Raw genomic sequence first — 14,061 nt, 5'->3', positions numbered from 1 at the left:
GCAGGGATTGACTCCAATTCTCGCTCACCTTCCCAGCACTGGAACCTCACGGTGACCTGATCCAGAGTGTGTCCTGGAAACAAGATGGCGCCCTCCTCGGCACCTCCTCTAAGGTGAGCGCAGTGGGTGCACCAGGTCGGGTGGGCTGGGAACCCCGAGTGCCATTTCCTGAGCAGATCTGGTGTGTGGCGTTCGGGGGAGGCTCTGAGGTATGATTGAGCCACCGTGTGATGGGAGCATCTGAAGATCATTCCCCTCCCTCTGCTGTGCTAGGAATGCTGCTGCTGCTGGAGCCTGGCCTGCTGCCTCTTCTCTCAAGCAGGCCGGGGCTGCGCCCTGCAGCACCTGTGGGCAGGCTTGTAGAACCAAGGCGTGAGCATCAAGCATCTTGTGCACTAGATGCCCAGGGCTCTCTAGCCTCCCCTGCAGCAGAGCTAAGCCTGGACTAGCTTCCTGTCTGCCAGGGAGCCTGTGACACCAGTGCAGCAGGGGATGGGACTGGACAAGCTGCTGGAGGGGCTGAGCCTGGCAGAGGAGAGGGGAGCAGGAGGGGAAATGGCAAAATGCAAAGAGCTCTCGCATGTGCTGTCCTTGGTCTTGTCCCTACTGAGCTAGCAGGCGCAGGCTGGAAAGGCCTGACCTCAGCTCTCCTTTGAACTGACCCTCGCCTACTCCCTGGCCCAAACCCCTCTCACCCCATGTGCTAGGGGAAAGGAGTTCAGCTTTTACCAGAGAAAGGGGTCTGAAGGGTCTGACAGAGGTGAGTCCAGGGCCTGATGCAAGGGGAAGAGGCAAATCAGATACGTGGTGGCTGATTGACCTGGCTTGTGTGCTCCAAATGCATAGTTTGCTGCTTTCCAGTGACGACCTCCCACTCCAGTACTAGGGAAACGGCAGAGCCTTTGTCTAGAGAGCCACTCGCTTGGAAAGGCAGCAGGGAAACCAGCAAATGCCTCTTGCCATACGTGCTCTTACCTCTGCAAAACTCCTTTCCTAGAACCACGAGGCTAGCACCATCAGTGTGTCACCTTCTGCTCCATGTGGTCCCCTCTCCTAGGTATTGCCAAGGTCTGTCATCAGCATTTCTGCTTCCCTCCTCCAGTCTCGGGTTGAAAACACTTGATATGTTATGAACAATTGTGCTGTCTCCCTGCAAAACAGCAAAAGCAGCTAACCCATCAACTTCCCCGTCCCACTGCTCTCCTCCCCTTGACAGCCTTTGCTGTTACCCTTCCTCTTAGCTCACCATGTGAAATCACTTAGTAGATTGGAGGCTGCAGTTCCCATGGCGTTCCTTGCCACAATTGGGCTGTTAATCCTGGTTCCCTGTTCAAATAGCATCACCAGTTGGGTTCTGCCTCCCTAAATTCCTCCTGCAGTTTCAACTGGGTACAATAGTCACTTCCTATCCTTAGCTGTTATGCAGTGTTGCTGTGTGCTATTCTGTTCCACCCTAGAGGCAGCTGCATTAAAAGGTTCCTGTGAGGTGGGTAAGCTCTCTGGGATCCTGCATGAACACAGGATGCTGTTTTCCTACAGTTATGTAAATCCACTAGTCATGGAGTGGGAATTCAAGAGGCTGGCCTGCACTCCAGAGACCTGCTCAGTATCTGAACAAATCCGTTCCTAACGAACAATGTGACTCTTTCCTAATAAGAGTATCTGGAGGGAAGAGTTTAAGCGGGGCGGGGGGGGGAAATACCACTCTGCGGAGGCAGACCCCCAGTAAGCACCCAGAGCAACGCTTGATGTAGGGACCATCAGCTAGAGGAGTAATGGCTCTCTTTGAGTGGAACCTACATTCTGGCTAATCTTCAGCAGAAAGCCTGCCAATGTCCCTGCAGGAGAGAGAAGAGGTTGAGTGGAGGGAGGGCATGACGCGTTCTGTAGTACTATATGTTGCCAGCAATGACTAGTCAAATGTATGGGCGGGTGGCAAATGTGAGACCAGAGTGTGACCCTGGATTTGGTGTTGCTCCCTGAGCAGCGTGTGCTGCAGAGGTGGAGTACTCTATGCAATGTTCTAAGGCTATGTAACAGCTGGCTTGCTTGCATGGGTACCAATATAACCTTCAGGCAGCAGGTCTATGCATAAGAACTGCAATCATAGAGATTAAGTCCAGAAACAAGCTTTCCTGGGGATATGCTCAGCATGTATAGAGAACTGCACCAGAGTGCAGCATTTCTCCAAGTTTCTTTCAAGTCTATGGTAATAGTTAGTAAACTTGATTCTTCCTTCTGTAAAATAGGAATGTAATATTAATGGAGTCACTAGATGGTGCTATTGCAGATTGTAGTTCTCTTCATCTGGCTGAATAAGAGTTAAATATTTTATTTACTAGATACAGTATTTTCAAGACACTGCCACTTAACATCAGACTTAATCAGTTATTAATGTCATCATAACCAGTAGTCATAAGGCCCTACTTAACTTGCGGTATTGTGGAAATTGTGGATTCTGCAATATTAGGCTTCCATCACAATTTTGACAGTGGGAGCCCTGCCGTGCCCTCCCGGGCAGCTGACAGCAGAAAATCGCGGGAAAGTAATAATGTACTTTAATAATGGATCTTATTGTTTGTGGTAATACTTTTCTGCAATTTCCATGGCTTGTCCGCAACTCAGCTGCAATTTTTTGACAATCATTCTGCAATTCAAGTAGAGCCTTAGTCATAAGTAGTCTGTCAGGCAGTGCTACAGAATGGCCAGCAGGGGTCACCCAGGATTTTCCATGATTCTTGATTTGCCTGGCTTCCAGCAGCAGAATTCACGCAATGTTCTCTCTAATGTTTTACATCCATCTGCGGAATTAATTGTATTATGTGCACCAATATGGAGGTGATGTGTGGTGGGGGTGGGACCGAGGGGTTCGGCGTGTGGTGGGGGTGGGACCGAGGGGTTCGGCATGTGGGAGGGGGCTCAGGGCTGGGGCAGAGGGTGGCAGGGGGGTGAGGGCTCTAGCTGGGGATGTGGGCTTCTGGGATTGGGTTGGGGATGAGGGGTTCAGGGTGCAGGAGGGGGCTTGGGGCGGGGCAGAGGGTTAGGGTGCAGAGGGTGAGGGCTCTGGGGTGGGGCTGGGGATGAGGGGCCGGGGGGGAATCAGGGCTGTGGCAGAGGGTTGGAGTGCAGGGAGTGAGGCTGGGGATGAGGGGTTTGGGGTGCAGGGGGATCAGGGCTGGGGCAGAGGCTCTGGGTGTGGGGGGTGCCGGCTCTGGGTGTGGGGCTAGGGATGAGGGGTTCAGGGTGCTGGGGGGGGGTTCAGGGCTGTGGCAGAGGGTTAGGGTGCAGGGGGTGGGGGCTCTGGGGTGGGGCTGGGGCAGAGGGGTGCCGGGGAGGATCAGGGCTGGGGCAGAGGGTTGGAGGTGTAGGGGGGTTAGTGCTCCGGCTGGGGATGTGGGCTTCTGGGATTGGGCTGGGGATGAGGGGTTCAGGGTGCAGGAGGGGGCTCAGGGTGGGGCAGAGGGTTAGGGTGCAGAGGGTGAGGGCTCTGGGGTGAGGCTGGGGATGAGGGGTTTGGGGGGCAGAGGCTCTGGGTGTGGGGCTAGGGATGAGGGGTTCAGGGTGCTGGGGGGGGTTCAGGGCTGTGGCAGAGGGTTAGGGTGCAGGGGGTGGGGGCTCTGGGGTGGGGCTGGGGCAGAGGGGTGCCGGGGAGGATCAGGGCTGGGGCAGAGGGTTGGAGGTGTAGGGGGGTTAGTGCTCCGGCTGGGGATGTGGGCTTCTGGGATTGGGCTGGGGATGAGGGGTTCAGGGTGCAGGAGGGGGCTCAGGGTGGGGCAGAGGGTTAGGGTGCAGAGGGTGAGGGCTCTGGGGTGAGGCTGGGGATGAGGGGTTTGGGGGGCAGAGGCTCTGGGTGTGGGGCTAGGGATGAGGGGTTCAGGGTGCTGGGAGGGGGCTCAGGGCTGCGGCAGAGGGTTAGGGTGCAGGGGGTGGGGGCTCGGGTGGGGCTGGGGATGAGGGGTGCCGGGGAGGATCAGGGCTGGAGCAGAGGATTGGAGGTGTAGGGGGGTGAGTGCTCCGGCTGGGGATGTGGGCTTCTGGGGTTGGGCTGGGGATGAGGGGCTCAGGCCTGGGGCAGAGGGTTAGGGTGCAGGGGGGGTGGGGGGTGGGGGGAGGGCTCTGCGGTGGGGTTGGGGATGAGGGGTGGGGGGATCAGGGCTGGGGCAGAGGGTTGGGGTGCGAGGGCTCTGGGGTGTGGCTGGGGATGAGGAGTTTGGGGGGTGGTCTCTGGGGTGGGACTGGGGATGACTGGTTTGGGGTACAGGCTGCCCCAGGGCTGTGGTGGTGAGAGAGGACTCCCCTCAGCCCTCTCTTGCCATAGCAGCCCGAGGCCGGGGGAGAGGCACCTCTCCCCGCCTGCACAGCCCTTGATATCCGTGTGGCCACACAGCTTAGAGGGAACTTAGTTACTAGGTGTGTACAAAAGTGTTTGAGATCCTGATGAACAAAACTCTCACGGTCTACAAGTAGAACTTCTTGATCCGTAATCAGAACCAACTGGATTCAAAGTAAATTCCTGCAACTTGTCCCTCTCTCTGATTGTCCAATCATTCCTGCAGTTTCTGTACCCCATGATTTCTGAGGGTATGCACGATCCTTGGCATGGCCGGTGCTGGCTCTCCCTGGCTACCTGGACTCTGCAGGCATACTGCATTTTGTGCCTCTAGAAGAGGAAATGAGGCAGTAATATTCCTGTTGATGCTGGCAAATCTGTCTGCAGCTGGGCTAATGACTTCTAGCTCTAGTTGCTGACTGGGGAAGGCAAAATTAGACATCCGTGACAGCTCGCTGATATCAGCCCAGGTAATCACATGCCATCGATTGGCTGTTCCCAGGGCTGTCTCTTCCCTGTGTGGCTGCACTGGCGGGTGTCTCGTTCTTTGTCCCGTCCCTTCTGTTTGCCCACGGGATTGCAGACAGCATGGCTGAAGTGCATGTGAAGGCAATCCAGTGATTTTCAAGCTGCTGGCGTTCTTGTGACTCATACTGGTCGCTGCAGGCGTCTGACTGCCTTTGAGCCCTCTGAGCGCAGGGCTTCCATAGGCCAGGCTGGAAGGGCTGATGCCACCTCTTGCCGTGGCAGAGATGACATGGCTTGGGGGATTATGGGCTCCTTGCCTTAGTAGGTGATGCTGGAGGCAAATAGGACACTTCAGCAGCAAGGGGAAATCCTGGCCCGCTGCTGTCAAGGGGAGTTCTGCCATTAGCTTCAACGGGCCAGGATTTCACCCTAGATCTCAGGCCCTGTGCGCCTTTAATCCCACGGGTCCCTGAAGACTGAGCTTTGTCACTACCAATGCATGTGACTGGAACCATCAGACTCCTCCAAAGCTGTTGGGTCTTTGCTGACCTCTGTCATGGGTGGCAAGCGCATGCTTTTCCTGGCCAAGCTGTGGGGGAGATTCCAGCAATGTGTGTCACTCAGAAACTCTCTCTTCGCATCCCACTCTGTCTGGCTCCTCCAAACAGTCCTGCCCCGCCAGAGCGCTCCTGCTTTCTGGGGTAGATCCTTAGCCGTATTCCAGCAGTTCCCACGCACCTTGGCCAGGCTTGAGGCCCCATTGCGCTAGGCACTGTGCAAACACAGTGAGAGGCAATCCCTGCCCTGATGACTCTGCCGTTGAAATGACCAGACCAATGGTGTCTGGGCAAAAGGAGGCTGTAAGAACAAACCCTGGCATGCTCAGCTCACGATACGGCAGTGCCACCAGCCTGAGCTGGGTTTTGCTGGGAGGTGATTAGCTAACCGGCTGGAGGATGGGAAAAGGGGGGGAGTGCACAGGGCAGGGGGGGAGATGAGGGAGGACGTTGGCACCCCCAGCAGAGGGCAGAGAATGCCCAGTCAAAGCATCGGACGTGGTGATGGCGGCCAAAGGTTCCTGCTGTGGCTGATCCTGCCCACTCCTGTGCTTGTGAGTGGCTCCTCCCAGCCTGTTCTCTTCCCCAGGGGGTTGTGGCAAGAGGTGGGGTCACTGGTGCTTGGTGCCCCATGAGGACGGTGTGGGAGGGGTAACTGGGCTGGTCTCCCCCCATAGGATGGCTGGCCCTGCCAGGCTGTTTCCACATTGGATTTCAGCAGGGGCAGCACAATTACCCCTGGTGCCTCTGCTGCTCATTGGAAGATAAAGGGGAGGATGGGCTAGGCTCCCAGTGGGTTCCACTGTTCCGGGTCTCCTTGCATTGTGTGGGAGTGAGGGACAGGCCTGCTCTGCCGTGCTGCGAGGTGCCTGTGCAGTGGGCTGATGCACTGCTCTGGTCAGTCAGCTGTGCGGAAGGGAACGGGCAATTTTCAGCCGGTCTGGGGTGGGCTTGAGTGGTGGAGACAGCTCTGGCTCTGAGCCACCGGGCCCCATGCTGGTGAGAACTTGTTTCAAGGCCGTCGCTGTGATGCTTTTTGCCCTTTGTACCTGCTCATCTTACCAGCGAAGGTGTTGAGGGAGGGAGCCCTAGCTCTGTAAGGCCCTGGGTGTCCTTGTGGATGCTTCCCATTCTTGCCAGCGTTAAAGGACCTGTTTTTGTCCCCCTGACACCTGGGCAGGCCTCTGCCTTCAGGAGGGGAAGACATCCGTTGAGAATTTAGTGGATGCCTGCGAAGAAATATGATGCAGCTGCCCTTCCCCACTACCCGGGCTAGGCTGTCTTTGTCCCTACCAGCCCTACAGACACCAGCTTCCTCCCCCAGAGCTGGGCGGGCTCTGCAGGGCCCACAGGAGCGAGCGTGCCACAAACACACCTGCAGCAGAGCTGGAACATGGGAAGGACTCCCAGCCTGCAATTTCCTCTTCATAGCGGACCCCAGCATGAGACGGCTGATCTGAGCAATGCTATGGAGAGCTGTGCCAGTGGGCATGAAGCAAAGAGTGATCGAGAGGAAATGGGTGATTGGGATGGATCACTGGGTGATTACCTGTTCTGTTCATTCCATCTGGGGCACCTGGCACTGGCCACTGTTGGAAGACAGGATGCTGGGCTAGATGGACCTTCGGTGTGACACAGTATGGCCGCTCTTATGAGAGAGGGGGCAGAGTAACACATTGCCCATCTGTAGCATCTTCCCCCAAGGATCTCTAGCAGCACATACTTAATCCCAGCGTACTGCTCTGGGTGGGGGCCCAGAGGTAGAGCCAGTAACAAAGCTGTGACCAGAACCTAGCAATCCTGCATTCCGGGCAGCACCTCTCTCGAATATACAGCACCTAGCACAATGGGCCTCCGTTCACTAGCATAATAACAAGAGTCCATGACCGCCAGCCCAGCTCAGTTCACCCGAGAGATGGAGACTTCCTTCCTAAAGAAACCTGCTGCTTACTCCTGGCCATTGGTCCTAGGGACAGCAGAAGCAAACTTCGTCCCCGGCTGAGGCAGGGATGTGTGTTAGGGTTGCCAACTTTCTAATCACACAAAACCAAACACCCCTGCCCCTTCTCTGAGGCCCCGCCCCCTACTCGCTCTATCCCCCCTCCCTCTGTCACTCAGTCTTCCCCATCCTCACTCACTTTCATTGGGCTGAGACAGGGGATTGGGGTGGGGGAGGACTCTGGGGTGGGGCCAGGGAGTTGGGGTGCAGGAGGGGGTGAGGGCTCTGGTTGGGAGTGTGGGCTCTGGGGTGGGGCAGGGGATGAGGAGTTTAGGATGTGGGAGGGGGCTCGGGGCGGGGGGTTGGGGGGCCAAGCCCTCTGAGGAAGCAGCTGCCAGGTCCCTGAAGCCTCTAGGCACATGGGCAGCCAGGCAGCTCTGCGTGGTGCACGCTGCCATCGTGCCCACTGGTGCTGCCCCCCGCAGCTCCCATTGGTCGCGGTTCCCAGCCAATGGGAGCTGCGGAACCAGTGCTGGGCAGGCCTAGGGGCCGCAGGGACCTGGCGGCCACTTCTGGGGGCAGCGTGGAGCCAGGGCAAGTAGGGAGCCTGCCTTAGTCCTGTGCCCCCGCTGAGTTGCTGACCGGACTTTTAATGGCCCGGTCAGTGGTGCTGACCGGAGCCACCAGGGTCCCTTTTTGACTGGGTGTTCTGGTCGAAAACCGGATGCCTGGCAACCCTAGCTGTGTTGGAAAGTCACCAGGCACATTCTGGGCACTGTAGAAATGATGAATCGGGGGCAGGGCATCTCAGAGCTGGCTGGGTTTGTGTTCTAGGTGGGGCATTGCAGCGCACGGTTGGGAGAGGGAGAAGGTGGTGGTGTGGGACTGGCGAGCGAGCACTAGATGGTGCTTGTGACACATGTACTGCTCTGGAAGGGCCAGCTGTGTGGCACTTTCCCTGCCTGCCTCGAGCACCCAGCTTAGGGCAGGTCTCTGGATTCTGCAAGGGCAGGCCTCCAACCTTCAGGGCACCCCAGCCTTGTCTGTACTTGACTCTCCAGCAGAGCTGGGGTGGGTGGGCTGACGCTGCTAGGGTCCTGGCACTGTACCTCTTGCTCAGAGCCAGTCTGGGGGGCATGGTGTTAACTCAGCCCTATCCCTTCTAATGTCCCACTATTGTTGGGGCTCCCCATCACTAGAGCTCCCTGAGGAGTCTCTCCAGACCAGTTCTCTGGAGCAATGTCCTTGCACTCCCATCCTCCCATGCCCTTGTGGGAAGGCTGGAGCTGGGAGAAAGGCTCTGAGCATTTGAACAGCTTGAATCGTAATAATTTCTCTCCACTGCAGGCTGCTTCCTTGTAGGGTCGCAACCTTGCTATTTCTCTGCTTCGTCAGCCCTTGGCTGCCTGGGGGCTCTGCTTGATGGAGGTGAGGGGAAGATGCCTTTCAGGCAGACATGCCAAACCCATGAAAAAACCACAGAAATTGGGCTTGTTTTTGGCTTAATTGGCTTGTGAGTTGCTTGTTGGCTAGTTTTTGGCTTGTTGCTTGTTTGGCTTATTGCTTGTTGCTTTTTTTTTTTTTTTTAATCAGCTACCGGCAAGCAGGGGCAAGGGGGGGAGAGTCAGGGGTGCACAGCAGGCCCACCACAGTCCCAGACTGCACACTGGGGGGATCTAGTCACCTAGAGTGTTGGGGTTGGCTTGTTTTGGCCTTGTTTTGAAATGGGATTAGCTTGATTTTTGGCTCATTGTGAAAGTCTGGGTGCTTATTTACCGCGTGAAAGTTGGCAACTGTGCTTTCAGGCCCCCTTTATAAAGCATGCCTTAAAAGTTCCCACTCCTCAGAGCTGAGCGGGGGCAGCCTTGCTGCCAGTTCAGCAGAGGTCCCGTGGCATTGGCACTAGCAAAAGAAGCATAGACTTGTCCTGGGTTTGTACAGCACCTAGCGCCACTGAGTTCTGCAGTGTCCTGGGACTGCTAGGGTGATGCGCATAATCAATAAGCCAGTGGAGAGCAGTCAGTCCTGGCCCCCGGCAGGGAGATGAGCTGAGTAGCAGGGCTCCCCTCCCCATCTCAAAGTGATTTAGGAATGTGGATCATCTGCAAGGTGCCATGCCAGCGGGATGCCTGAGAGGCAGGGGAAGTGTGGTGACGGAGGAGGTGACTGCGATGAGGTCAGCTCTCAGTCCCGCCGCCTTAGAATCAGGCCCTGCTGCAGTTTCCCTTGGTCCAGGCATTTCTAGTTGCACCTCCTCTGGGAGCCTCTGCCAGGAGAAGTGAGCCCACTAGCCAGGCCAGTCGGCACCTCTAACGCCCTTGTGGTGTGCTCGGAACTGTTATTGATTCCACTGAGGGCTCCCCCCACCCGTTGGCCTTCACCACGGCTGCCTTCCTCGACTCATGTTCCCCTGGACACAGGCCAGGGCACATGGGCAGACAAAACAGACCCCTGGACTCTCCCGGAGCAAGATAAGAGACGGCCCCAAGAGCACGAGAGAAGAGGAAGCAGCCCAGGGACGCAGGGTTTCTAGGGCGGAGATGGAGCAGGAATCACTGCCACTGTCCTTGTCTGCACCAGTGTCCTTGATCATCCTGGACTGTTGTCAGTGCAATGTTGATAAGGGGCTTGATCCCTGGGGCCCTGGCCTGCAAGAGGAGTTTGCAGGGCAGTCAGTGCCTGGGGGTGTTACTGGGGTGGTGAAGCCAACTGGGGCCGGTGTGACTGGATCCCATGGATTGTGCGACCCATGGGAATGCTCCCTAACGCACACAGCCCAGAGCTCTAGGGACATGTGGGGTGTCAGGCCGAGTCTGCCGATTGCTGTCACCACACTCCCCATGCGTATGGCAGGGCTCTCCAGGGTAACACTCAGACCAAGGGCTTGGTCATTGTACTAACAGCCAGGCCAAAGGCGCATCTTTCCTCTGCAGAGGCTGCAGCCCCCTCTGTCCTCCTTCCGGCCCTCTGAGCTGCTGCCACAGGGAGCTCCCCAGCCAGGCTCTCGAGCTGGAGGCGAGGGAGCCTGCAATTCCTTCCTTAGCATCTTTGGGGGCAGGTGTGGCTTCCCCCTTGTTCAGCTCTCCTCCCCCCACCCTGACCTGTGGGCTCCTGATGGCTCGAGTGCCGGCCTCGACCCTGTGAGTGAGGGGATGGGTTTCCATCTGATGGGGGAGGAGGGAATAGGTAGGCCCCAAACTGGTCAAAGCCCCAAGCCTGCCTGCCCGTGAAGGGGGATCAGATTGGGGTGAGCACCATGCTGGCTCCATGGGAGAGCCGGTCACTCTGGCGTGGGGGGAACTCTGTCCCGCCAGAGCCAGCGTGCTCGGGGGTGAGCACAGACAGCGGCTTTCCAAGCACCAGCCCTGTCAGTGCCCCTGGGGTCTGCACACCCTGCTGGAAGCTCTGCTGCCAGCGCAGACTCTGCTCACACGCCAACCAGATAAATTCAGCTCCCTCTCCCCTAACCGGAGCTGCAGGGCTCGCCGCATGTGGCAGAGCAGAGGAGTGGCATACAAAGGGTTGTTTCTCAGTCACTTTATTTCACCTGTAAGTGCACTTTGATCTCTGCCCATCCCAGTCCCCGACAGCATTTCCTAGGCCGATGGGGTTCCCTTTCCTTCCCCCATGGACAGTGAAGTGGCTTTTTTAACAAGGCAGATATATAGACCTCAGGGACTCGGAGCCCATCTGCACTGCAGTCCTGGGGCACGATCGCAGCTCGGGTCGACGTCCCCAAGCTAGCTTTAACCCAGCCAGCTCAGGTACCGAAGCAGGGAAGCTGCAGCAGCTTAGCCTAGCCCCGTGAGCGAATCCCCAGGGGTGTGCGGACCATGTGCTGCAGGTGGCTTGGTGGCTCTGGTAGCTGGCCTGGCTAGATGACAGCTAGCTCCGGTGTGTCTGAGCTGCAGTGACACCTCGGAGACTCCCTTAGCGGGGCTGATTGGGTGGCAGCGGGATGCATGAGAATAATTAATCGAGCTGCCTCTTAGTGTGACATGGTTCCTCCACTTTCCAAGCAAGGTGCGTGGGACAGTCACTGGGCTGGGGGTGTGCCCCTGGCCTTCACCTCCACCTTGGGGGCCAACGACCAGGCATTTGCGGGTCTCTAAGTGACCCTTGTTTTAGAGTCCCCTCCTCCTCCAGGTGTGAGTGGTCCCTAGGTGCCCCAGGGCAGCAGTGCTAGCTGGTCCCCTGGGTACCAGGTCCTGCACTCTCTGCTTGCTCTGGCTCTGGCAGACCCCCCACCCCCAAGCAGGCAGGACTTGCCAGCTATTACTCAATGGAGAAGCATCCCTGCTAGAGTCCAGGGGGAGCCCCTTGGCTGGAACAATGCCAGCTCTGACTGGCAGGAGGAGAGGAGTCAGTAAAGAAACAGGCTGGGGGACCCTTGGGGAGTCGCAGGGACCCATCTCCACCCCTGCCAGGAGAAAGCAGCTTGAATGAGGGCAAGTGTGGCTATGGAGCTGGGCGTTGACTCGGGTCTCTCCTGGAGCAGGTTCTCTCTGCTGCAGCTGCTGGGGACTGGAAGCTCTGGCCGTTGTCCCGCTCCAACAAATTGCAGAGCAGGCCCCGCTGAGACTGGCTCCTTGGGCAAAGTTTGGCTCCCCACGTGCCCCCCTTCCCCACACACACACTGTTCACTTAAAGCAGACTGCATTGGGGTTCCCCTCTAGGGGGCTTTTTGGGAAGGGATGGGGCGAGCCATAGGGGAACAGGAGCCAGCAGCCCCAAGGAGGGTGGAGGTCATGGGCTAGTGCTGTTCTGTGGCTGGTGGTCCCTCATGCATTCAGCCCAATGTGCGTTAACTGTCCTGCATTCTCCATGGCGCTCACCTCCGACTGTTCTCCTTGTATCTCCACAGGATAAGAAGCTGCGGATCTTTGACCCAAGGACCAAGCCAGCTGCAGCCCAGGTACTTCCTCCTTTCCTTGGTCTGCCAGCAGGGTGGGGGAGAACGAACGGACAACCTGGGTGGAGCAAAGCGAATTAGAGATCGGTGGTCAGGTACCACGGTGATGGGCCCAGTAGAAGGAGCTGAATCGACCCGAGTGCTACAAGCGCAGATAGTCCAGAGCTGTCTGTACGGGATCTTTGCTGCAGGGGTCTGATATTTGGGAGAGGTACCAGGGTTTGGAAGGATATCGTTACAGACTGAGCTCCTTGCGGTGGGGTGTGCTACGGGCAGCTCCACGGAGACTGTTCAGCATGGGATGAAGAACTGTACCAACCTCTGGGTGTTCATACACCCAAACCACTGAATCTTGGATGCCCGGAATGGCTGCTGGCTGCTGCGGGCTCTGGCTGTCTTTTGCCTGGTGAAGTTCTGCCTGTTGCCGCCTCGTCCTCTGGCATAGGGTCCTTTCTTGGCTTCCCTGAGGCTCTCTGCACAGAGCATGGGGAAGCTTTTAGGCCATGAAGACTTCAGTGCGGGACACCTGCTTCCAATCTGCAGTCCCCTTTCATCCTGATATTCTGTGAATTCAAAGTGACTGGTCGGGGCCCGTCAGCGGTCCCAGCTCCAGCGGGGAGGGAGGTGGCTCCCACATGGGTTGTTTGCCTCCAGGTTTTTCTAGCAGCTGAACAAAATAGCTTCAGCGCCATTGAGTTCTGACTGACCAGCTCAGACCGACTCAGCAAACGCAGTGATTAGAAAATAGTGGGGTCGGAGCTGCATTCAGCATGGAGATTAAACACCCCCCATTAAAGGTTTCCTGTGGCTTCTGGAAAGCTGAGGTCCTTCTCCCCTCTGGGATGGCTTGAGTTATAGGAAGCATTGAGGAGGGGAAAGAAGTAGTGGCTTCCCCTGTGTGCCCAGCCTCTGTTTCCTTCCAGGACTTCCAGCGTCCACACCCTCCAACTGCTCATGCTACAGCTCTACCATTGTATGTTAGGCCTCGCTTTTTGTTGTGTGTGTAAGACACCGGCTGGTGTGGTCTCCCCAGTCGCGCATGGCGTCAGACGGACGGTGGGTTGTGCCAGTTAGGTCCTTCCGCCAGCCTCATGGCTGTGGCCTGTCGAGAACTCGCTGCACTAATACCGCTCGTGGCTAGTCCTCTTCAGCACCAGCACTAGAGGCCTGTGTGCCAGGAGCTGACAGTCTGCTCTGCTGGGTGTCTGTCCGTCTGTCTAGGTGCTGGCAGTGGGCAGAACTCCCTCTCCCATACCCCCCCCCCCCAGTGTGGGAATGGGGATTAACGATGCATTATTGGCCAGAGTGCAGCGAAATGCAGCCTCTCACTGCAGAGTCAGAGAGCCATGCCACCTGGCCTTTGTGGTTAAAGGGCCACTGGCTATTCCAAGTGCTTGCCAGTAGCCCGCGCACAAGGGGCTGAGTAGAGGCGAGCCTGGGGCGCCCGGGTGTCAGCTAGCTGGGACAAGGCAGCATGGGCTGGCCTGCATCTCAGTGCTGCACCGGTAGCCGGTCGCCCTTGCCCCATCCTTCGGCCTGTCTCAACAAATTGCTCCAGCTGCTCAGACCCTTCCGTGGGACGCGGTGGAGATGCTGCTCATGCACAAGCCTGCAGTCTTCTCCCTGGAACTAGCCAGAAGGTTGGCTGTTGGGGGGTGCGGGACCTCCCTCCCTTTGGGGCTGAGTGATCAGTTTCCGCCAGGTTCCTAGCCCTTGCTGGCTGGGGCATCCCACAAGGCGGCCCCTAGCACTGTCTGAACCAGCTGGTTCATACAGCCATGCCCCCCTTGGGCTGTTCTCATCAGGCGGCATAGGCTAAGCACGGTCAGGGCTGATCAGAATTTGGATGGGTGAT

At 57.4% G+C, this 14,061-nt stretch overlaps 1 protein-coding gene across 1 annotated transcript in view; it reads left to right on the top strand.

The window, feature by feature from the left end:
- The window catches only part of CORO7 (coronin 7), a 171,092-nt gene that overhangs the window by 21,104 nt on the left and 135,927 nt on the right, over positions 1-14,061 (top strand). Inside the window, exons 7-8 of the mRNA XM_065412032.1 lie at positions 37-113; positions 12,159-12,209. Coding sequence (XP_065268104.1) covers positions 37-113; positions 12,159-12,209 — 128 coding nt within the window. The remainder of the gene's footprint in view (positions 1-36; positions 114-12,158; positions 12,210-14,061) is intronic.

This window comes from Emys orbicularis, chromosome 10 (genome assembly GCF_028017835.1).
Source record: "Emys orbicularis isolate rEmyOrb1 chromosome 10, rEmyOrb1.hap1, whole genome shotgun sequence".
In the NCBI taxonomy this organism is placed as follows: domain Eukaryota; kingdom Metazoa; phylum Chordata; order Testudines; family Emydidae; genus Emys; species Emys orbicularis.
Note: the sequence above shows the minus strand (reverse complement) of the source record. Positions and strands in the feature narration are given on the sequence as shown.